Source organism: Lathamus discolor, chromosome 3 (assembly GCF_037157495.1).
Source record: "Lathamus discolor isolate bLatDis1 chromosome 3, bLatDis1.hap1, whole genome shotgun sequence".
NCBI classification, from domain to species: Eukaryota; Metazoa; Chordata; class Aves; order Psittaciformes; family Psittacidae; genus Lathamus; species Lathamus discolor.
The window spans coordinates 49527039-49551449 of record NC_088886.1 but is presented as its reverse complement, the minus strand read 5'-3'; the positions used below and the strand labels follow the sequence as shown (position 1 = coordinate 49551449).

Genomic DNA, 24411 nt, shown 5'->3' with positions numbered 1-24411 from the left:
TGTTATGGTCTATAAGCACCCCCATCAGCTATGATACATTTGAAGTCTTGTCACTGTAAAATGTTTAGCAGATAATACCCTTTACTGAACTGGAAACCTGCACTAGTGCTGCATGGCTGGCAGGCTTGGAAAGGTAGATAAATTTGGGGCGATGCACATGAAAGCTCTACATGCAGCTGTGGTTCAGGTGTCATTTTTCTTACAGGTAAATGGCAGAGCAGCCTCAGGGCTCCTGCTGAGCTCAGGGGTCCATCAGCTGCCCCAGAGGAGCTTTGCTTTCAGATGTGACACTTGCTTCTCTGATAAATGACCACTTCAAACAGGTTGAAATCAAAGAGAATTTCCCCAGAGCTGGGTGTTGTTCACACGCGGTACGTGTGGTAGCGAACGTTCAATGTGAACCAGATGCCAGACAGACCTTAGTATCCCAGATAAGCCAGTTTCCTCTCCCTGGCTGCATTAAAATGTGTTCCCCCAAGTGAATTTAACCTCATGTCAGCAAAGCACTTCAGCTCAAGGTACTGCAGGTGAGCTTCAGCAAGGGCACAATCCCACCAGACCCACCAGAGTGGGAGGGCGAGAAGCCCTTCCCATAAGAGAGAAGGATAATTGTGGCTTTGGGGGTTTTCTACAAGGAGCTGAAGAGACCCTCAGCAGCTGTGGGAAATGCCTGCGCTGCCTGGGGTTCTGATCATGGAATCACTGAACAGTTTGGGTTGGAAGCAGCTCGAGTCCAAACCCCTGCAATGAGCAGGAACGTCTTCAACTAGATCAGGTTCCTCAGAACCACATCCAGCCTGGCACTGAATGTCTCCACCACCTCTCTGGGCAGCCTGTGCCAGTGTTTCACCACCCTCATTGCAAAAAATGGTGCGGCAGACCTACAGTTTGTGGTTCTCCCTCCCTCCAGTCCTTGCCTTCTCCTCAGCAGTGCGGCTCATCTGCTGCAGAGCTGGGCCCTTCTCCTAGCCCTGAAAGTGCCCCACCAGCCTCTGCTCACACAAGCAGATCAAGATGGCAAAGCTTTGTCAATTTGTGTACGTCCCCTAGACAGGAGACATCATAAACAGCAAGGTCCGCACACTGTGAGTACTGTGCTGGACTGCCGTTGGGTTGGAAAGGCTGCATGGGTACTCATTCAACAAGACAAGACCAAGAGCTCTAAACTCTGCTATTTCAAACTTAAGTGGAGTGTGCTGCTTGTGAAAGACCTCTTCTGAAATAGTTAACAAATACAGGAAAAGCTCTGTCCTGGATGCCAATGCTTCACCAGGTGCTGCCCGCCGGAAGGACTGCTTGTGCTGTGCTTTGACTAATGCCGCTGTTTTCAGAACAGGGGATTTTAAACTCCAAGGTGTTTCAGGCAGGGATGACTTTTACTCTGCATGTGTAGGACCTAAATACAGCCCTGACCAGGTCTAGGACTTGTGGTGTTCCTGCATTGGTGCGGATGATTGCTTCTCTCCCAGGTATGAACCTTTCCCTGGAGAGAGGCTCAAAGCCATGGGAACTGGAAGCACCCAAATGTCAAGAGGAAACTGGCGACCTGCATTATTACAGCATCCAACAGGATGATTAGAAAAACAGTGGTAAATCCCCATAGAGCTGCTGCAAAACAGCCTGCAAGCAAATCAATTACTGTTTAAGCAAAAAGCAATGCAATGATCCCAAATCAGGAAAGCAAATCAAGCTGAGAGTTCCTGTGAAAATATTTTCAATGAGTGTAACTGACTGGAAGGGAAAGTACTTTTTGAATTAAGCAGCAAAATAATTTCTTGCTGCTTCAAGCAGAGGACATGGTTTTGCTCAATTTACTGGTGCCAGGTATTTCTATATGAGGATCTAGATCTGTCCAGCTGTTAAAGTGTCACTCTGAATTTATGTCAGTGTAAGAGGAAACCAAGTCCTGCATTCAGCTCTGGGGCCTCAACTCAAGAGGGATGTGGAGCTGCTAAAGTGAGCCAGAGCAGGCCATGGAGATGCTGTGAGGGCTGGAGCAGCTTTGCCCTGGAGACAGGCTGGGAGAGCTGGGCTGGTTCAGCCTGGAGAAGAGAAGGCTCTTAAGGGGAGACCTTGGAGCAGCTGCCAGGGCATAAAGGGGCTGACAAGAAAGCTGGAGAGGGGCTTTGGACAAAGGCCTGTACTGACAGGATAAGGTGGAATGGCTTTAACCTGACAGAGGGGAGACTGAGATGACACATTAAGAAGTTCTCACCTGTGAGGGTGCTGAGGCGCTGGCACAGGGTGCCCAGAGAAGCTGTGGCTGCCCCATCCCTGGCAGTGTTCAAGGCCAGGCTGGATGGGACTTTGAGCACCCTGCTCTAGTGGAAGGTGTCCCTGCCCGTGGCATGGGGATGGAACTGGATGAGCTTTAAGGATGAGATTTCAACCCAAACCACTGTGGGATTCTATAAAAGATGTAAAGGAAACAGAAAGCAAGTAAGCACCTTGGAGAGATGGCGATGGGGAAATGGCAGTGGCTGTGAAATGCAGAAGGGGAAAACAAACACTTGGCATAAATTTAGTTCCTGATGCGCTAGGTTTATAAAGCTAGAGAAATTAGGAATTTCTGATGACTAATATGTCTGAGCAGAAAGCATGGGTAGTTCACTATATATCTATCTATATCTATATAGAACTGCGCTATTTTCTCAAACTCTTGGTTCTAAGGTGTTCTGCATGAAGCAGAAGGTTTAGTCAATATTCTCCAGATGGGACTACCAGACTTCAGTCAGGGCTGGGTTGTTTTCTCCTGTCTCTCAGTACAGTAATGAACCTCTGTGCTAAGCTGCCTTTTCAAGTGTCTGAAGGAGCTGTATTCCCATGACATGTTCTCTCTGGGTCTTCTGAAAACAACTGCCTTCAGTCATTGGTAGCCAGAGCTGCTCCCTGTGACTGAGCTCTGACTGCTGCACAGCGTCAGTGACTGCTGCGAGCCTCTGCTCTCCGCTGTCTGTACGGAGCTCTCGTTCGTAGGCAGCCGGAGACAAAGTGCAAGTGCACGACCCCTCCACTCCTCCCACGTGCCATGAGGAAGAGAGTCCTGCATGGAAATCAGCCTCCCGCAGTGCAGGTCACCTCCCCACCAGGTTGTTTCCAGTCGAGGTCACACTAAATAAGAAGCAGAAACCCAGCACAGCCCAAGTGCTGCCCCAGTCCCTGCTGCTGTCTGTCTGCAGCATCTGAGCCCCAGGAAGGTTGGATCTGCAGGGCTCTGGCACTGCTCCACAAATCTGGAAGACAGTCCTCGCTGCCGCAGGATGGAAGCCCACCAGGTATGTTCCTAGGTTACTGCAGCCTCTAATTCAGGAACCTCCTAAACCAGAGATTGCTCCTTCATGTAACATGGCCTATCAGGGGCTTTCCTGCTTTCTGTGAGCACACAGAACCATTTTTATACCCAATCTCACCACACCATCAACACCCAGCCGTGCACAGCATAGTCAGCACATCCCTGTGCCTGCCAGAGCTTGGTGCTGCACGGCACCAGGCAGAGCACAAGGAGCCAACACAGCCAGCACCCTCCTGGTAATTCCTGAGCTGCATCCTGCTCCGAACGGAAGAGCTCTGCTCCACCTCGAGCTGCCAAGGGCTAAAGAGCACTCTGGAACACCACAAGGCCCAAGCTCTGCTCCACTTCAGGGCTGAGCAGAAAGTGTCGAACCATGAGAGGGAAACCGGAGCGCAGCTCCCCTCTAAGGCGAACAATGGCTGAAGACATTGAAGGTGCAACGCTGACAGGCAATGCTGTGACCACGGTTCATTCGCTCGCAGTGCACAAATGAGGACACTGAGGCAAGCTCTCATCAGTTAATTTCAGTGTGGCAGAGCAGAATCTCACAGTGTTTGTCATAACTCGTTCTCTTTGACAGTAAAAATATGGCATGTCTTTTACTGTTAAGCAGGCATCTTGCTTATATGGGTTTGCCAGATTATTTTCGATATTAGATAAAAGAAACTGTGTACAACTGGAAGAACAGTCAACAATTAGTAGTGAGCTCCAGGTTTGTCATCTACATCAACCGCCGCCGGATGGGATCTCTACCCTTTTCTTTCTACAGCAGTAGTGATTTTGGCAGCCGAATAATGTATTTTAAAACATTTAGACATTGTTTAGTCAAATGCTGCAAAATTGCATACAATAATCTACCTTCTTTTGCTGGACAAAGCTGCAGTGTAATGGGTATTGTGCAATATCAGCATTAGCACTGAAACTCAGAATACCCTTTAGCCAGGTCCTGCAAGATTTGACATACAATAAGATACAACCTCCTTTACCTCAATTTCCAGACAATAACCCAGAAAGGGCTGCTTCAGGGAAGCTTACTCTTGCCTACACACAATGACGGCAAAAAAGCATCTGAAGAAAATGACATTATTTTTAAGTCCTTTATTCTGTTTTCTCCCTTAACCCCCTTCTTTCATAGCTTTCTGTTGCTGCGTTTCTCTTTATAGAGTGCAGTGACACATGGGAGAACTCCTGACTTCCAATCAGTTGTAGCCAGTGCTGAGATCAGGGAACAAATCCGGGCTAAATGAGGCAAGGAGTAAAGAAACCTGGTACTGACGCTACCTGGTGAAAGGGCTCCTGTCACATAAGGAGGACACATACCCAGGCGAGAGAGTTTGTGCCACTCTGGGATGACATTCGTTTGTACTCAAGGGTGTGCAGTCAGTTTGGCTCTTCTCTGCCCCCTGCAGTGCTAACACACTTGTAGCTGGCGCATTAACCCTAATTCTCCTCAATTCACATGTGAAACCAAAGGTTTGCAAAAAAAAAAAAAGGGGGTAGGAAGAGACCAACTAAAGAAAGCTCAAGTATTCCTATGTCATAACTAGTAGGTTTCTGTCTAGCCTGCTTTTAACAGCATCTCACCGCAAGGGGTGTTTGTAGGTTCAATTATCTTCAGCATTAGCAGAGTTCAATTTCATTTCCAGACAGAGCATTTCCAACTGCAGTGTAAATCATAGAATGATAGAATAGTGCGGGTTGGAAGGGACCTTCAAAAGCCATTTAGTTTAAATCCATTATTTCTTGTACCATCTACCGTGGATACAGCAAACTATTTACTCCGTTTTCCTTCTTAGGAAGACCCCAGCAAGAAAAAGGGGCCGCCACGGCTCGCAGGTCCCCTATCGGCTGGCAAAAGCCTACAGCACCCGGGATTCCCAGGCGGTCTCCCATCCAAGTACTAACCGAGCCCGACCCTGCTTAGCTTCCGAGATCAGACGAGATCGGGCGTTTTCAGGGTGGTGTGGCCGTAGGCAGCCGCTCCTCTGACACCGCTGCACTCGGGCCCTCCGCACACGCTCCCGAACCGTACTCAGCCCGAGCACCTAAAGCCACCGGCACCCTTGTGGTGCTCAACCGCACCAGAAACCCCACGCACGGGGCCCTGCCCACGACATCACGAACCCTCACCCCCCCACCCACCCCCCACAACCAACGCCATGCGCCGTTCCCCCTTTCCCCACAACAGCAACGGGGACCCCACGGACCTGCCCCTCCGCAGCACCACACCGAGAAAAAGGGCTCCGGAATTGCCTGCAGGGCTACCTATGGCCTCAACAACCCGGCGAGGAAAAGGGGGCTGGAATTGCTCGCACGGCCATCCATGGCTTAAGCAGGCAAGCAAGAGAAAGCGGGACAAGCTCGCAAGCAGGGGACCCTATCTCCTCAACATCCCAGCAAGATAAAGGGGTGTGGAACTGCTCGTAGGGGCCCCCAAAGGCGCAGCATCCCGCATACAAAAACGGGCTGACATTGCTCGCAGGTTTCCCTACCGGCTGGCAAAAGCCTACAGCACCCGGGATTCCCAGGCGGTCTCCCATCCAAGTACTAACCGAGCCCGACCCTGCTTAGCTTCCGAGATCAGACGAGATCGGGCGTTTTCAGGGTGGTGTGGCCGTAGGCAGCCGCTCCTCCGACACCGCTGCACTCGGGCCCTCCGCACACGCTCCCGACCCGCACTCAGCCCCAGCGCCCAAAGCCACCGGCAGCAATGGGTCGCACACCCGCCTTGAGGCAATCGCTGCCGCGAGGTAACCCCCCCGAGCACAGAGCCCCGCACGGCCCTGGCCCCGACGCCCAGCACAAGCCCCCCTGCACACGCATCACCACGCTCTTTCACCGCTGCCCCCAGCAACATGGCACGGGGACCCTGTGGACCTGCCCCTTCACAACACTCCACCGAGAAAAAGGGTCCCGAGACTGCCCGCAGGGGCCTCAATCACCCCAACAGCCCAGCAAGAAAAAAGGTCAACCCCTGCAACAAGCCTCTCTAGCACAGACCCCTATATACCTACCCTCTGCTGTCTTCTTTCATAACTGAGACATCACTTGTATTCCTCAGTAATCGCTTTCCAATGCCATTGCTTAGTTTTTTACACTGTGGTATTCCCTATCAATGTTCTGATACGCTTATATCTAGTTGCCTTATGTAGTTGTTGCCATTCCCTTAAACAGCTCACTGAAACTTCTGTGCCTTGTCTCTTTAATGATTGCCCTTTTCGGATGATTGTTCCTTTTCTCTTTTTTTTTACCACCCATCTCATACCCCTGGCATTTATTTCCAGTAGATGCCAACCTGGCTGTGCTTTTTCTTACTTTTTCTTTGTTATGCTCACGTCTCTAGACACCTCTCAGCCCAAACCTCTTCTTCACTCATGAGTCTCTGGAGTAGTCAGTGGCCTGTCACAGATCCCATCTCTCCTTTCAAAGTCCTTTGGGTGGAAGGAGGCTCTTTCCACCATGGATCTGGCATTTTCTGAAAGCACAGTAGTGTGAGCGTAGCACATGCTGCTCCTGTCACTCTGAACCCTTGTTTTCAGGCAGTCCTGGTGTGGTACACCTGCACTGGCATTCCTGTGTCAGACAGTCCGGTGACCCTCTGGCCACCTCAATCCCTGCTGCAGCAGCCTCAAGCTGCCCGGGCAGCAGGTACCAGGCAGGGTTCCTATGAGCAGCCTCAGCTGTTATTTTCTGAGGAGGTTTCCTGGGAATGAGCTTGCCAAAGAGTGTCAGCTGTAGGTCACCACACTATGGCAGGGTCAGAGAGCTGCTTACTACACATCTGCAGCGTGAAGCAGCCACGTAACAGCCACCAGGACAGGTCCCCCATGGCACACAGGCTTGGGTGCACGGGAGCCATAAACAGGCTGCGTGTCTCCGCCACTGCTTCCCTCTCCCCCTCCTCCCCGGTGGGTAAATCGCATCAGCAGCCGCCCTGAACAGCCTCATGACAGCCATAATCCCATCGCGGGGAATGCCACCAGCCACCTAGCAGCCGGGACAGGGAGGATAGGTGCCGGGAGGGACATGCCTACGACCTGCCAGGGCCCGGGGGCAGCTGGGATTGTACTGGGCACCGTCCCGGGAAGGGGAGCAGGGTGGTGGAAAAGGCCTGCCTTGTCTTCCACGCTGCCCGGAGAAGGAGGGGGAGCCCAGCCCCGAGCTGAGCTTTGTCCTGGGTTAATTTTAGCCCAAGGAGATAAGAGAAGGGAGGTGCATGGCGGGACTTAAGGGGTCCCTCTGCCCCGCCGCGGGCGGGCCTGGCTTCTGCCACCGCAGGCACGGAGCGGGCTGTGCTGCGCTGTGCCTGGGGAGCCGGCGGGGCCCGGCACGGAGTGGTGCCGGCAGCGGTGAGCCCTGGCCCAGCGCACAGCCCGGTGTTGCGTGCAGGGGGCTCCCTGGGGGGGACCCTGCCCGTGGAGAGGTAACCATGGGGTTGTACCCCAGTGGGGGAACTCCCTGCCTGGTAAAGTGGTGAGATAACCTGTGTGTGCGTGTGATAATGTACCCGCGAGAGTACCAGCCCGTGCGGTTGCACCCGACAGTGGGTGCACCTGTGGTGGGTACCTCCGACGGCAGCGCGGCCACCCCGCACCGCGCTGCACTCACCATCAATCCCCATCACCGCACGCTGCCGCTGCGCCTCCTTAAGTACCCGCCCCGTCCGGGCCTCGTCCCGCCCCGCTCCGCTCCGCCCCGCTCCCTCCAAGTGAGGGAATAAAGTTGCGAGCCGGGGCGGGCAGGCCCGGCAGGAGCGGAGCGGGTCGGCAGCGGGGCCGCGGGCCATGGCCTCGGAGGAGCTGGCGCAGAAGCTGCAGCGGCGGCTGCAGCTGGAGGAGAGCGGAGCGGCGGTGGAGGGCGAGGAGGTAGCGGCCAAGGGCGAGGCGGCGGCCGGGGCCGAGGCGGAGCGGAGCTGCCTGACGGCCAGCGCGGGCGCGGAGCTGAGCGCGAAGCTGTGCCGGCGGCAGGACATCAACGAGGGGGCGGCGCAGCCCCGGCGGGCCGCGGTCTTCAACCCTTACACCGAGTTCAAGGAGTTCAGCCGCCGGCAGATCAAGGACATGGAGCGCATGTTCCGCCTGTGAGTGGGGCGGGAGCGGGCACGGGGAAGAACTCGCTTGGCCGGACTCGGGGGCTCGGCCGTCGGGTTTGGGGCTCTGACTCCCCCCGCGCGGGTCCTCACAGTGCTTTTCCCGGGGGGGACATCTGCAGAGAGGCTGCCTGCTCTTGGCTGGATACTCGCATTTCTTCGCGGTTTGCGGTCGGGCCGGGAGAAGCTGCGGCGTGTTACCAGCGCCATCTGATCCCCACATTATCCCTGTGCTTTTTCGGGGAGGGGGACGGGGCGGAGAGGTTGCTCGTGGGGTTTGCCCCGCACTCGGGGCTGGATCTGAGGCTTGTGCTTAGCTCACGACGTGGTGTTGCCTCTGGTCTACCTGGGTGTGGGACGGCGGCTGTTTGTGGTGGCACCCGTATGCTGCGGGTTTGGAGGACGCTGTGTCCCGGGGCCTCGCAGCAATGCTGGGGATCTGCCTCAAACAACCGTGACCCTGAACATCCCTTTCAGCTCTGCCTGGCAGTGCTGTAGCTCCTTCCACGGTCCCGTTTGCCAGGCTTGGTGTTCCGTCCTGTGCACCCAAACAAAGCTTGTGTACAGCTTCCTCTTGCTTTGCCCTTCCTGGGGGCTAGAATAGGGATCCCCTCCTGTCAGGAAGGTTTGTATTAGAGTCAGGCTGCTGGTGGCAATACGGAGAGGTGCTTCTGTAAGCAGAAAGGCTTGGCCCTTACTGGGACTATGATCCTGCCGTTTTCTCTACAAGCCCCGTCCTGGACCGTGCATAGGTGGCTTTATGTGTGCTCGGGCTTCCCTCCCGCAACGCAAACCCCTGTGCTCCTGGGGATCGATGTTCTCCCAGCCCCAAGGAGAGGGGTCAAGCAGGCATGGCTGCCCGGCTGGGGGTGGGCTGCTGCCCGGTGTGAGGCAGGACCACAGAGGACTTACATGGGCTTTCGTGGCAAAGTGCAGAGACCTATTCCCACTTATAGAGGTGACAGCAGCAGGACTTCTAACTTGTTAGGTTTTTGTTCTCCTACGTGAAAGCTGCCCTGGTCACCCTGGAGGCTGGGGTCATTGCAAGGATCAAGAGCCTGGTTAAGTGCTCCTGGTGCTATAGGGTGTTGCTGGCCCTGTCTGGGGCTGCTGCTGCAGGAGAGCAGGCAGTGAGCCTTCTGAGCTCACTGGAGTTCTTTGTTGCAAAGGCAGTGTTTTGTCGGCAGCCGGGCGCGGGAAGAGAAGCGGGATGGGTGAGGCTGCTCTTCTGCCTGCTCCTGTGTGTCCCTTTTGAGGATGGTTAAAGGGGTCCTACTCTGCGGAGCACTGAGACATGGCACTGTGGGGGCAGGAGGACAAATGATGCAGGCAGCTGCAGTGGCCAGAAGCTGCGGGTGAGAGCCTGGAGTGGGCAGCAGCACTGCTTCAATAGAGATGAGGAAAGGAACAGCGGTGGTTTGGGGAATAAAAAAGTGGAAGAGCTGAATTGCAGCCGAATTTTTCAACAATGAGCTCATTAAACGCCAGCCTTGTAAGTGGGGAAACCTAGGCTTTGCAGTTGAATGCTAATCAGATGGTCAGTGTAGCTGGGAAACGTTGTGCGCCCTGTGAGGAGTACTGCAGCCGAATGCCGGCTGGTTGTGCCAAAAGGGAAAGAAGCTAGGCTGCTGCTGCCTGGTGCTCCCCGGGCAGTCGGACGGAAAACTCCGTCCTGGTTTTCTCTCTGTTACAGGCACCTGGCATTTGCAATGGTGGAGAATCTGGTCTTTGCTCCATCTGCTGCCAGCGACCTCTTTTCAAGTGTCAGCTCACACCGTGTGCTCTATGAGGAGAGGAAATATTCCCCTTAATTCCTGCCAGTCAGAACTTGACTTAATGTGATTAAGGCTTTTATTCTCTATATGGCTTATTGGCCGTGGCCACCACAACCCAGGATCTTTCTTACTAAAGGTAAAGTAAGCTTTTGACAGACAGAGATGTGTCTTCTCGCTACACAGGATGCAAGTTTCCACTGTGAGACTTACCACCCAAAAGTGTTTCTTATCAGTTCAGTCTGACTTGTAAGTCTATAGCTTGGACTAAACATGAGCCTGTGGGACTTGGGCACAGTATGGGCTGGGCAAGTGTACTCCAGCCACAAAGAGGGAGTTGCTTGTGGTTGTGGCTGCGCTGGTGTTTGCCAGGGCATTCCACGGTACAGCTGGTGGCTGTGACCACTCTTTGCCAGGGTGGAAGCGAAGGGCTTGTCTGAACATGGGGCTTCCCAAAATCCAGTGCTTCATCCAGGTGCTCTGTGTTGCTGACTGTACCAGGAGCATCCTTCCAAAGCAGGAATGATTCTCCTTGCTCTTGCTGCCATGGTTGGGCTCACTTTCCCTTCTCTTGTCCAAGACTTTTGGCAGCATCTCCCCATTTTGGCACCATTCCCTTGGAGATGGGGTACAAGTATCTGTTGTGGGTGCTGGGTACAGGTAGCTCTTGGGGTGGGTATCTTTTTTTGGCAGAGGGACCAGCAAGTCTTCAGCTCAGGCTAATTATAATGTGACCTAATTATCTGCCTGTTCTGAGTGTGTGAGGACTGTGGTAGCCATGATAACCTCCCTTCACCAAGTCTTGCACCTCAGGAGCTCTGCAGTGCCACAGCTCCCCTTGGTACCCTCTTGTCCATATAAGTGACAAAGTGGGGTATGAAAGCCAGGCCTGTGAGGCTGTTCCAGGCAGGAATGACCTTTCTGAGGGAGGAAAACAGCCACCGGCTTCATCTACAGCGTGCGTGCGAGGGAGTGGAGAAATTCCAGCCTTGCTGTTGCTTTTGTATTTAGGGAATTCCATGTGTTGCCTGCGTATCTTGAAGCGCCTTGTGCCTTGCGCCTTGCTGGTGGGAGGGGCTGTGATGTCCCCTTGCCCTCCTGGAGCTATTTGGGAGCCACTCACCCTGTATCAAAGGATGTATCTGATGTGCTGCAGCAGACCTGCTTGCTTCAGCACTGCCGTGCTCCCAGTGTGACCAGCTGTCTCTGGAGTCCAGTGCTCAAGGACGTCATCCCCACAGGGACTTGGCCACCCAGCCTGGGCCCTGCATGCTGCGGTGCCTTGGGGTCTTGCCCAGGTCTTGCTGGAGGACGTTCTGATCTTGCTGTCATGTCCCTTCTAAAGAAGGAGAGCTCCTGCTGCCCAGCCTGGGGAGGTTGGAGCCACACGTGGCTGAGGATCCTGTCCCTGTCTCCACCCTGCTATGGAAGAATTGTTTCCAAAGCTCTCGGCAATAGAGTATCTCAGTTGGAAGGGAGTTGCAGTGATTGAGTCCAATTGCAAGTACTGAGTCAGGGCTGACCCAGAAGTTAGAGTGTTAAGGGCATTGCCCAAATGTCTCTTAAACACTGACAGGCTTGGGGCGTTGACCACCTCCTTAGGAAGCCTGTTCAAGTGTCTGACCACCCTCTTGGTAAAGAAATGGTGCTTCGTGTCCAGTCTGATCCTCCCCTGAGGCAGCTTTGAATCGTTCCCATGCATCCCATTACTGGATACCAGGAAGAAGACATCAGCACCTCCCTCTCCATGTAAGGTGAAACACAACGCTCAGAGGGAATTAAGTATTGCTTAGGATTTTGAAATATTTAAGTGAAGATTATTGCCACTTCAGCTTTATTTCAAAGCCTGTGTTAGGCCATTGCAGAAACTGCAGATCAAAGTACAGGTACCCACAGCATGTGGAGCAAGCTCAGATATAGTACACGTGAACAAGGAGGACAGGTTTTCTTTCCGGCCCTTCTTAAGAAGCATGAATGTTTAGAAACTGCTCTTTGATCCTTCAGGATTTGGGAATTCTCTTCAACTATCCTTTTATTTCCCTTGGGGTTTTTCAGATGGCTGGGAGGTGACTGCAGAGTCAATACAGGTGATGCAGTCCTCAGCATCTCCTTTCTCCTCTCCTCCTGATCCCTCTTTCTTCTGTGGTGTAACCCCCCAGTTATGCTGCATATAACACCAGTACGACGACTGTACTTGGGCTGTAATAGGGCATAACAGACTTTGCTCTTAGGCAGGTCTGCTGAGCAGGTACTCCCTCTTTCCCTTCAATATCTGCTCCTGCTTTCTTCTCCCAGAACTTCAGCAGCCCAGATGGAAGTGAGCCAGCGGGGGAATCTCGGTGCATCCTTGCTGCAGATCTTGGCAGCTGCTGCCCGTGTCTCATGTGCTGCCAACAGCACTGCTGTGGTGGCAATGCTCTGGAGCCGTATCGCACCAGGCTGTGTTCCCATTCCAGCCATTGCAGGTGAGGACCTGCCATGGCACTGACTTGGTGCTGGAGTTGCCTGCCTGTGATGTGAGATGTCTTTGCCTGCTGGCACGAGAGCCATCCGTGATGCCTGCATGTCACCTTAATGAAGCTTTGCTTGTGTCCCAGGGAGCTTTGAGCCCAAAGGAAGCAAAGCCTCAGTGTCACAGCAGGGATGGGAAGGGCTGGCAAGACACCTGAGTGGTCCATACGCTTGCTGCACCATTCCTGGAGTACAGGATGGGATGGCTTCCCAGAATGTCTGGAGAGGGACTTTTTCCATGGGCATGTAGTGATGGGACAAGGGGGAATGGCTTTAAACTGTCAGAGGGGAGATGTAGGTCAGACATTAGGCAGAAGTTCTTCCCTGTGAGGGTGCTGAGGCACTGGCACAGGGTGCCCAGAGAAGCTGTGGCTGCCCCATCCCTGGCAGTGCTCAAGGCCAGGTTGGACGGGGCTTGGAGCACCCTGCTCTAGTGGAAGGTGTCCCTGCCCGTGGGTGAGCTTTAAGGTCCTTCCAATTCTAGTAATTCTACAATGTCCTTAGGGACCAAACTTGCCCTTGTGCTGTCTTCCAGCGCTGCTTTTGGGGGCTGACCAGTGCCCATCACCAGAACAGAGCTGCTGTGGGGGCAGTGACTCAGGTGTGAATGGTATTGAGCAGCTCCCAGAAAGCAGACAGTGGGGTTTTTGGCAGGGCTGAAGTGTGCCAGGAGCATTGGCAGACTAACAAGTTGCAGTCTGCCTTGTGCCCCAATGTGCCTGTGTCGGCAGGGGCTGGAGGGAATGAATTTCGCCATCTCACATGCCCTATAAATACGCCTCTCCCTAAATAGTCCGGCTGCGCGGCCCGTGGCAGCCGAGTGGCTCTGCTCAGGTCCTAAAATACTTGGGCTGTTTTCGGAGACGAGGGGGGTGGGGAGAGAATGCAGCAGTCTGCAGCGTGCTGCTGTTGCTCTGTTGGGGATGGCGCCGAGCATCCGGGGGGCTTCAGTGTCCCTCTGGCTGTTCCCCACTGCAAGGGGCTGTTAATCTGGTTTTAGGGTGCATCTCAGTGCCAGGGCATGTGCTCCTCAGCACCCATTGTGTGGCTGGTACAGCGTGCTGCCCTGCCACCACAGCCTGCTGCTGGCAAGTCCCCATTTCTCACAATCCTGGCTTTGTGCTGCCTCTCTGCGGGAATGATGAGCCCTGAAGCTGTGCCCCATGCTTAACCCTTTCGGGGCAGTGCATTTACCAGGGCAGGCACTGAGGGCTGGTGTTTGCCCGTGGGTAGTGTCTAACAGAAGCGGGGTGAGATGACTGTAGCAGGCAGAGTAGGGCTTCTGCCTTCCTTCTGCCTTCATCTCCATTACCCAGTGCTTCTGAGAGGGGATGGGCAGTGTTCTGACCCTGTTTGGGTAGCCCTTGGTTGGGATCATTCTTCTTTTGCACGCAGCCAAAGGGCGGCGTGAGCTTGCTGGGGCCAAAACAACCAAGCCCAAGTGCCTCCCTGCCACTCTATGGTTTTGCTGCTTTATCTCATCAAAAGCACTGCTGCTCCAACCTCCTTGCTCTGGAGGAGCAGCTCCACACCCTTCCTCCCAAACTTAAGGGAAAAGCAAATTGGCAATTAAACATTGCGCTCATCATGCTTCTGTAAGGTCTTGAAAGTGTGTCTCAGAGCTGGGCTGGGTGATGCTGTGACCATGTGCCTTAATTAACTGACGCCTTCATCGCTGTGATGAACCTGCTGCTTTTCTTCCCTGTGATGTCTCAGGTTTGTGACCTGGTTTCTGCTCCGACAGAGGTTTCTTTCCAAGTGCTCCAGAAAGCTGTCTGGTCTGGTGGGCTTGTGGGTTTGGGTGCAGAGCATGCAAGCAGATTGGTAGCAGGAGTTGCACTCTAGCCTGGTGGGGATGTCCCTGCCGTTTGGGGTCTCTTGGGCCTGGGACCCTTGGAAACAAAGAGGCAGAGAGAGTATAAAACACATCTGTAGAGGCAGGGGGACTCTGGAAAGCTGCGGAAGCTGCCTCAGTTTGGGAGGGAATGCACCCTCTGCCCAGGCTTGTGGAGGCAGGGGCAGAGCTTTTGGATGCAGCCCTGCCTTGTGCTGCCCATGCCTGCAAGCAGCTCCGGGCCAGCGGCTTTGTTCATGCCTTCCTGTGCCACAGCTTCCTCTGCGGCTGTGACGTTTCTCAGCTGGAAAGCGCCTCTGGGGTAACCACAACTGTGCGGGGTCTTGGTCTGCTACAGCCCTTATGTCTTTGGAAGGGAGCTAACAGTCAATGAAAGATGATGGGTGGGAGGATTTGACTGGCTCCTACTTCAAAGGATTTAACTCTGTGAGGACTGAGGTGGAGGCAAGGGAGCAGTGGCACATGTGCACAGGGGCTGAGCCCAGCTTGGCAGACCCTGCCCTGTCCTCCCATGTGAGCCCCCAGCTCTGCTGTACTCCAGGCAGGACCAGGCTGAGGGAGGGTTGTTGATGAGAGAGCTAATAGCAGAGCACCCGTCCCTTCAGACTTTGGCCTTTGAAACCCAGTGATGGCCCTGGCAGTGTGAAGCATGGGTTGCTGGGTGAGCTGGGTGCTTATACACAGTGGATGTTACGGGACAATTGGTGTGTGGTCCCAGGCTGACTGTGTCAGGTCTCTGTCCCCCCCTCTCTAAAGCACTCTGCTCCTTGCATGGGTGCTCTCCTCTTGTAAAGAGTCCATGCAGTCCATTGTGCTCTGCTGCGATCATGGTCCCACTTCAGTCTTGCTCCTTGTGCCCTAGAGATGGGTACCGGCTTCCTCTGCCAGCCTGGTCCTGTGATGCAGCCCACAGCACTGGCTGGGATTGCTGTGCCTCCCCAGGACTGCTGTTCTGCCCTGCCGGGAGCACTGGATAAGCAGCTGCCCTGAAGCATGGTGCTTGTGTGGTACAAAACCATTTCCGTTTGGTAGAGAGATGATCTTAACAGCTCTGTGTGTGTGTATGTGTGTGTGTTTTACCTACGAAGAGATATATCTGCTTTCTGCTGGGTTGGTCTGTGCTTCCCGTTTCTCCTCAAACTGAGCAGCAGACCTGGCAGGAGCTGGCTCAGGTATGCGTTTGCCTCCCTGTGCTGGTGCGTGGTGTAAAGCTGTGTGCAAGTAACCTTTGTGCCAGGCACACAAGTGGGTGAGATGGAAATCCTGCTGAGATAAGCCAAGTTCCTCCGTGCTCCTTCTGTGTGGGTGGTTTGGTCTGAGCTCCCCTGAGCACTTCTCTATCTGAGGCAGCTCTGAAAGCTGTCAGCTACTTCCCTGAGCTTAAAATATCTCAGCGCTGGTCATGTCCTGCAGCTTCCCCCCTCCCCTGAGCTTTCAGCTACACTGTGACTTTATCCTTTGGCATAGTTCCTCTTCTGGGAAGATGGAGATGGGGATTTTGAGGGCTGACTCCCTCGCCTTTGCACCCTGTAGGTATGACTCGGGACGGGATGGATACATTGACCTGATGGAGCTGAAGCTGATGATGGAAAAGCTGGGAGCCCCGCAGACCCACCTGGGGCTGAAGAACATGATCAAGGAGGTGGATGAAGACTTTGATGGGAAGCTCAGCTTTCGTGAGGTGAGGGTGGCCTGCAAGAGCAGACAGGGATGTGGCTATGGGGTGGAGGGAGGAGGCAGCCAGGTCTGTACTCTGGCTGTTCCCTCTGTGTTTCTCCAGCTGTGGGGCGCTGTGAAGAAGCAGGAAAGCTTCCCCATGCCATGGGAAGCTCAAGCACTGTCAGCATCCATCTCCACATGGTAGCTGATGCCAAAGCTTTCCAACCTCCCTGCTTGGTTTGTGAGCACATTTGAGCCCTGCTGCAGCTGCCTGGGAGTGCTGACAGAGCTCCGTGCTGTACCTGGAGGTGGCACATCCATTCAGTCACAAGATCTCACTGCTGGGCTCCTATGATACAGTGGCTCAGGCCTCATTTGAGGTGCAGGGCAAGGGCTCTATTCAGAGCAGCTGATTTCATGTGGCACTGGAGGCTTCCTCTTCCAGTTTATACTGCATCAGGCAGTCACCAGCCACGGGGAGCTTCCTGGGGGGTGGTCACCTCCGTGCACCAAGGAACAAATGTGGTGATTCAGCACCTCAGTGCTGGATGCTGGATCAGCAGGGACACACAGCGAACAGGTCTGTCACCACTGGGCTGAGACCACTGGCAGCAGCATGAGCAGGCCAGGAGCTGCTGCTAGGCAGAGAGGGAGTTTGAGCAGTGACCTGTGTGCGTGCACAGGTACCCAACTTACCTTAGCAGGAAGGGGGAGTCCAGATATCAAAACCTCCTGCTGCATCTTTGCAGGCTTTGGTTGCTGTCTCAGAAGCATATGTCACACCGTGACATTTAATTTCTAAATTAACTAACATCCCCTTAGGTAGCAGGAGGGCCAGTGCTGCTTGTGTTCTGTGCTGGTTGAGGGCTGTGCTGCTGTCCCACCCCAGGGGATGGCAGCAATGGGGTTGTGCTCTTGCCATGCCTCTTCCATGGGGGTGGTTTGGTTGTGAGACAAGGTGCAGAGCTCTCCACAGCTCAGGACATGGAATTGTTCATTTTGGAGGTTCTGAGGCATTTGGCAGTGCCTGGGAGGGAGGAAGAGCAGCCACAGCCTATGTCTGGCTGGGGGCTGGTTGGGATGACAGGCAGCTGACAGAGCTGATGCTCTGTCTCTCCCTGCTTACACACACACACACACACACACACACACACACACACACACACACACCAAGGGTTTTCTTGCATTTCTTTCTCTGCAAGAGGGCAGCAGTACAAGACAGACGCCAAAGACTGTTGGATTACAGGCCCCAGCCCTTAGAGAGCAGGGAATGGCATGCAAATTTGGGAAATGAGAGCCTGTTGCTTTACACCATGAAAGCCCTAGGCCAGCAGCTCCTCTGGGCAGAAAAGATGTGCCAGGTCAGAGGTGAACTAGGGGGTAACAAAGAATCCAGTGGAGCAGGAAGAGCACCATTCCCTTGGCCCCAGGTAAGACTGCGATTGCCAAATCACTGTGGGCTGGAGGAGCTCTGTGTGCCTCCTGGGCCACGCTTCACTCTGGGTGAAGAGCTGGGGGCAGCCTCTGGGTTTGCTGCAGGGGCTCCCTACTGTGAAAGATAAGTGCCTTTATCCTCAGAACTCTGGAAGGTACCAGCAGCAGGGGGAGCAGCTCCTTTTCTCCTTGGGGCACAGCCCCCCATCAGCTGGCTTGTGCTTCCAGCCCTTGGCTTTACAACAGTTGGTGCTGTTGTAGCTTCTTGCCAGATGCAAAAGGATGGTCGAGCAACCCCCAGCTTGAGTCGCTCATGGATTAGAATGAGGGACCATCGCTAGTAGAGCTCTGGGGACAAATTACACAGCAGCTTTGTCATGTACCCAGAACTCCTCCTGCAAGGAGCAGGGTGCTTCTTGCTTTATTGCAGATGTGCTGTGTCCAGCTGCTGTGTTTGGGCAGAGGGCTGGCAGGGAGGCAGGTTTCACAGTGGGTGAAGAAGCCTGAACTAGCCTGTAGCGCTGTCCCACTCTGCTTCCTGTTGGTGGTGACAAGCAAGAATGTGAAGGGTGATGAAGCTGACTTGGGGTTCTCAGAAAACACAAGGAAAAAAACCTGGTTTAAATGAGTGTCTGAACTCAGAAGGGTTGAACTCAAGTGCTGGAGGGCTCCCATCTGCCTCTCCAGAGAATGACAAGTCCTGACATTCCTGCCTGAAGACGTGCCTCTTGTGTCCTGGGCAGAGAATTGCTAAGGACCTCTAACTTGCAATAGGTCACCTTTTGCTGCTGCTTTGAGTAGTGTCATGTCCTCTTATTCCAGGTAAGCTGTTGCCTGGGAAGCAGGCTTTGTATGGCTCTGACTTGCTTCTGACAAACTGCTGGTCCCATTAGGAAAGCTGCCTTCTACCGCTGACCTTTGAGCATCCATCAGTACATCAACAATTAACTGCACAATTGCAGCAAAGGAATTTAGGCTTAAAAAAAGATGAGATGTAGTGTGTGGAGGAAACACCTCTGACTGCCTGCTTCTGTCATGACCACAGGAAGCCAGAGTTAATTGTTACAATAGTAATGTCTAATTGTGGCTGCTATCTGGAATCCTCAAAAATCCAATGTCCACCGTGCCCACACCAGCTTAAATGCTCACTGACATCATGTGTTTGCTGGCAGGGCTGGTGCAAACCACAGCCTTGGGTGACACTGCTTTTCTGGCAAGCTGTTGCAAGGCTGCTGCTGCTAGTCAATCCTGTGCCTTCCCTCACATCTCCGAGGCCAGCATGGAGCCCGGTGGGGCTGCCTAACTGCAGCATCGCTCTGACACCTGGCACTGGAGCGTAGATCTTGGATCATGAAGGATGTGAGCAGATATGTCCCTTCTTTTATGGGAAATGATGGAAAGTGTGTCGTCTTGTCCTCCTTGAGAGCACAGCTTTTAAATATATCAACATTATTCACTTGTTTTTCCTCTCTTGCCCTTTTCCTGAGGCTTAGCTGCAGGTGATGTGCCCTGGACCCAGCAAGAGTGTGAGACAGGCTGGGAATGAAAGCTGAATGTAGATTGCTGGTGGTCTCAAGATAGCAAGGACTGATGCCTTGGGGGCAGGTAACTAGTGAGGTGAACTGCAGGTAGTGTGCTGGTGTAAGGATTGCTCCTGTGGAAACCAGCATGATGCCCCATAGTCCACCTTGCTGGGTGCTTCGGGCTGATGTTATGCTGTGTCTGCCCCAAAAGGTGATTCAGTCCCTGGTTTCCTTCAGCTCAGCCCACATCTTGTGGCTGTGGCAGCCCATATTCCACCCCTGGAGGATTGCTGCGCTATCCTCTAGTTTCAGGATGATTCATGCGCAGTTGTACTCATGACTGGGTGTTTCCAGTTCCTCCTTGGGCAGCAGCTGTAGCAGACCTCAGGATTGTGCTGCCTTCGCTGTGCTTTTCCAATGCCAGGAAGTGGGACTCGCAGGGTGGAGCAGAAAGTGTGAGCAGGAGCCATGACTAATGCCAGCCTGGCTGCCAGCCCTTCATTCCCTGCCTGGTGGTGGAGGAGGAGAGGAACGAGCCTGAGCCCAGCGTAACTGAGCAGAGGGAGAGGATATCTTGGGCAGGATTTGTTTTCTTTCTGAGCAGGATGTTCTGCCCATTCAGCAGAGCATCATCTAATTTCTTCCATGTGTTTGGAGGTGGGAAAGTTCCCTCCCCAGCCACAGCCTGCTGTCTGGCTGCTCTGTGCTGAGCACATGCAGGTTATGAGGCAGCCAGGGTTTCTGTCATCTCCACACCCTTCCCCATGGGAAGCCTTTGCATCTCCACCAGCTTCTGCGAGCAACTTAGAGTCATAGAATCACAGAATGGTTTGGGTTGGAAAGGACCTTAAGATCATCCAGTTCCATGGGCAGGGACACCTCGTGCTAGACCAGGCTACTCCAAACCCCGTCCAACCTGGCCTTGGACACTGCCAGGGATGGAGCATTCACTTCCTTGGGCAGCTTGTTCCAGTGCCTCACCACCCTCACAGAGAAGAATTTCTTTTTTATAGTTAACCCAAATCTCCCCTGTTAAGTTTGAACCCATCACCCGTTGTCCTATCACTACAGTTGCTGATGAAGAGACCCTTCCCCGCATCCTTCTAGCAGGCAAGCAGATGCTGGGACTCTGCTGCCCTCCGCTGGGACAGCTCAGACTCTGTACGAAGAGGCCTGGCAGCCTGAGGAGCACAGCACTAGAGGTGTTTGATGTTCCTGTGCAGTTTCAGGATTTACAGGCAGCCTAGTGTGATATGTGCGGCCCTCTGCCCTGGGCTGAAGCAGTGTGGCTTTGTGCTCCCTTTGAACCTGGGTGACTTGTCCCAGTCTCTGTTCTTTCCACACTGTTCCAAGGGCTGAGACACCTGGAGTGGCAAAGAAGAGCTGGCAGTTACAGGACATATCAAATGATGCCTAGAGCATCTCCGCCTTAACCTGCATCTCGGTTAGCAGATAGTAAGTGGGGCAGAGATCTTTATTTTTAAGCAGGCAGATTTTTGCATCCTTTCTGTGAAAAATAAAGTGTGCTTTCCCCATTCGTTTCCCAGTGCAATTCATATGCCAATATGCGCTCTGTTGTAGTGGTTCTGGATTTAAGTGTCTGTGGTCCAGTGCAGAGCAGAGGTTTCTAAACAAGTTGCTCTGTGCACAGTTGTTCAAGCCACTCCCATCACAATGGTATGCCCATGCTTAGGCTGCTGTTCTCTCTCACAGGAGTGCACTGGTGCCTCTGTAAAGGGAGCCTGGGTTCAGCTGTGAGCCAGGGCCATTTTTGCCCTGCTTTCTGTGTCGTGGGATATCATTTGAGTCCCCAGAACACTGGGGAAGCTGATGAGGGGCTTGTGAATACATCAATAGGGTGTGGGGACATAACAAAGTATATCTGAGCCTACACATGGTTGTACTAAGCAGGTGATCTACTTCCTCTGGCTGTGTAGCAGCCCAGGCTCAGTAGGAGCTGTGCTTCACCAGGAAACCCTATTTTCTTATGGGCTTCCTACCTCTTTTAGTCTGACAGGACTGCGCTAAAGCTGGGTACAAGGTCCATGGCACCACTTGGTTTGTGTAGAGCTGGATTCCTTTGCTCAGAAATGTAAATTCCAGCCTCCTCCAGGTGAACGTCTGTGCTGTTTGTGTTTTGTTTGAGCTTCAGTGAAGACCTTGAGTGTTTTCTCTCTGTATTGCTAGTTCCTGCTGATTTTCCATAAAGCTGCAGCTGGGGAGCTGGAGGAGGACAGCGGCCTGCTGACTCTTGCGAAGCTCTCGGAGATAGATGTCTCTATTGAGGGAGTCAAAGGAGCCAAGAACTTCTTTGAAGCTAAGGTATGGTGCGGCACAGAGAAACATAAAAAAGCTCTGTACGCAGGACTTAACTGCCACCGTGACACTGACCCTCCTTGCTTTTGAATATAAGATACGCCTAGTGTTACTTCCTAGCTAAAAGGATGCATGTTTCATGCTTCCCACCCCAACCTCTGCTGTAGCTTTTCCCCTCAAACTTTGTTGGACTCCGTCTGCATCCTTCTGCTGATCAGTCAATGCTACAACAGCTTAATTCACCACCTCTGCTTTGGGTCTTGCAGGGCCAGCCACAGGGACTGGCCAACCTGTGTCCCTGTGGCTGTGAGCTCTATGGGAGAAGCTGGCTGACTGCTTTTAAAGATAAAAGTACTCTGGAAACTAATGCAATAGGGACAGTATTTCTCATCATGCAAAACCTCCCTCAACCAGAACACTCTGAGTTCAGTGGTGAATGGAGTGTTTTGGAGTATAAGATTTCAGACATCTCTTTCTCGAGCAGCTCTCTAACCTTTGGAATCAGAATTATTCTACAGGGTCCTGGGGTTGGCAGAAAGAGCTTTGCACCATTCAAAGCTGACAAAGCACCCTTTTTGAAAGCTCTCTTGGAGAGAAAATAATCCTGCTTGTTTATACAAGAAGTTTTTTTTCCCAAGAGCACAGCATAGCTCTTGCACAGCAGATGTACTGAGATGAAAGCTGGAAAAATAGCCAGCAAATAAACAATGTCTCTTTGATCTGCAGATTATCCATGGTGTAGTATGATGTTTTCAGATTTGGCTGTCATTCAGAACTGTCTTCTGCAGTAGTTTCTCCCACTGTACACTCACAACTTACGCTATACTGCCTGCCTACAGAAAGAATGTATGTGACCCAGTACTGATAGCATCGTTTTGGTCACTTGTTAGTGACTTACTAGTAAACAACCTTTCTTTTTTTGATGTTCAAGTCAAGCAAGCTAACAGGTACTGGATGTAAATACCCAGGCATTGCAGTGTAATTAATACTTGAGCCACCCTGACAGGGCCCTGGGTGACATAGCAAACAGTTCTCCATTTCTCATCTGGGAGTAGTTTAGGCTCTGGCTCTCCCTCTGCAAGGCTTGACATGCTTTTATTTTCTCTTTCTCATAAAGGTTCAAGCCCTCTCTTCAGCCAGTAAGTTTGAAGCAGAGATAAAAGCTGAGCAGGATGAGCGAAAGCGGGAAGAGGAAGAGAGGAAACACCGCCGAGCAGCTTTCAGGGAGTTAAAGTCTGCATTTACCCAGTAACCAACCAGCCAATATGCACTCTGAGATTGCACATGACTTGGTACGTTTCCCAAATCAGGGCTCTACCTGGAGAGAACTGCCTGGATTCTGCCTAAAACTCGTTACAGCTTTGCTAGCCTTCCTCTCCTGAAGATCCTCCTGAGTATAAGGGCACAGTTCTTGCAGTTACTATGCATTCATAACAATGTGAATCCTAAGAGCTGTGTACATGCTGTTGTGCTCTGAACTGTCAGGAGTACATCGCCCTGAAGCAGACACAGCAGGTAGCAAATCATGGGTGAGCACTGAAAAGTGTCGTGCTTGCCTACTTTAGTCTTTCCTTCTTTTCTATACATTCTTTTTCTCTTAACACCATATTAATTAATTCCTTGCTTGCAGGCAAGTAGTGAGGTCTTGTGTAAATCAGGGTGTACAAATTACAGCTTGACTTCCTGTACTTTTTGTACTGCTGTTGGGTGTTGTCACCCTTTTCTTTCTCAAAGCCCCGTGCCACAGGCACTGTGAAAACACTGTGAAGAGAGAAATATAGTTACTAGGGACATGGATCAAATTAGTTACCATTTCCAGTAGTGTTTTCTGCCACCCAGCATGTTGTAGAGTCTTCCGGTTTTTCTTCTCTGAAGTGCCATAGTAACAAACCTTTCTATAAGAGGCAAGAATTCCCCAGACTTTGAAGGGAGGAAGCTGGCTCTGTCTTAAATGAGGAATAGAAAACTGAATTGCCTGACCATGTATCTTCTTTCACATTCCATCACATTTAGTGTACTGTACGGCTTCACTGTATTTTCCAACCTTAGGCAGCTGTATCTGTTTTTAAGGGATGTTGCCAGCTGGACAATGCAATCGGGTGGCACAATGGGGTTTTCTATTTGGAAATCCTGAATCATGAAGGTGACATTGTTTGTGATTTCATTAGAGCCATGACATACCACCAGCCCAGCATACTGAGCAAATCCCTGCTCGAGAAGGAGAGAGCAGCAAGGTGAGCACGTTTAGCTGAACTGAAATCAGAGGGCTTGCACTATACTATTAGCCATTTTCTTCTGCAGACACAGGAAACTTGCCCACAAATGTTAAAATGCCCACTGCTCATCCGGATACATACACTGTAGGTCAGGGGAGCTGTGTTCTCTCTGAGACCTCTCTCAAAACATGGTTTTGCTCAAATTTTGCCTCTGCTATTGCCCCAGTTTGTGCTTCTTTTCTTTCCAGAATGAAACTCGCCAGTCATGGTTTCATTTGTATGTTTTGCTTCTTAAACTGTGAGCACTAAACTGTGAGCATGGAATAATAAATAGAAAAAACCTCTACTCTTTAATGTCAGGTGAAAGAATTGCTAAACAATTAAACTGTGTATATATCTTCACAGATTATATTTTATAAATCACGCTTTTTTAGCTAAATATTTATAATTAAATGTTTTTATACTTTACAACGAAGCAGATAATTTCATCTTTCAATTATTTCTCCTGTTGCTGAAATGTACAAATAAAGCATTGTTATCTTCTGTCTTGTCTGTGGTTTATCTTAGGTCCCTGACTATACCATTTTTTCACAAATTACAGTAGCGATCCTCAAAACTCTGTGTCTTGACTTGGATGAATAAGGGAAGTATTCTCAGGCAGATGCTCAATAGCACTTCCTCTTCTGTGCAGCAGTTCTGGTGTAAAAAGCCCTAATGTTTGCAATTCCTCAGAAAGGGACGCGG

At 52.2% G+C, this 24411-nt stretch overlaps 1 protein-coding gene and 2 non-coding genes across 3 annotated transcripts; 1 reads left to right on the top strand and 2 right to left on the bottom strand.

Moving 5' to 3' along the window:
- Window positions 1–5148: 5148 nt before the first annotated feature.
- Window positions 5149–5267, bottom strand: LOC136012453 (5S ribosomal RNA). Its single transcript, XR_010611753.1, has one exon. It is a non-coding gene; the product is annotated as a 5S ribosomal RNA (ribosomal RNA).
- A 528-nt stretch (window positions 5268–5795) lies between these two features.
- On the bottom strand, window positions 5796–5914 carry LOC136012452 (5S ribosomal RNA). Its single transcript, XR_010611752.1, has one exon. It is a non-coding gene; the product is annotated as a 5S ribosomal RNA (ribosomal RNA).
- A 2072-nt stretch (window positions 5915–7986) lies between these two features.
- On the top strand, window positions 7987–24210 carry EFHD1 (EF-hand domain family member D1). The gene is made up of 4 exons (XM_065675107.1): window positions 7987–8372; window positions 16053–16200; window positions 21323–21457; window positions 22569–24210. Exons 1-4 carry the CDS (start codon window positions 8077–8079, stop codon window positions 22701–22703), a joined length of 714 nt encoding a protein of 237 aa, XP_065531179.1. The 5' UTR covers window positions 7987–8076; the 3' UTR covers window positions 22704–24210.
- Window positions 24211–24411: the final 201 nt, after the last annotated feature.

What these genes read in the sequence shown, in the direction of transcription:
- EFHD1 (XM_065675107.1), top strand. Translation starts at nt 8,077, where the DNA reads ATGGCCTCGGAGGAGCTGGCGCAGAAGCTGCAGCGGCGGCTGCAGCTG. An exon ending in ATGGAGCGCATGTTCCGCCT is followed by an intron (nt 8,373 to 16,052) that starts GTGAGTGGGGCG and finishes TGCACCCTGTAG; the next exon opens with GTATGACTCGGGACGGGATG. An exon ending in GGAAGCTCAGCTTTCGTGAG is followed by an intron (nt 16,201 to 21,322) that starts GTGAGGGTGGCC and finishes CTGTATTGCTAG; the next exon opens with TTCCTGCTGATTTTCCATAA.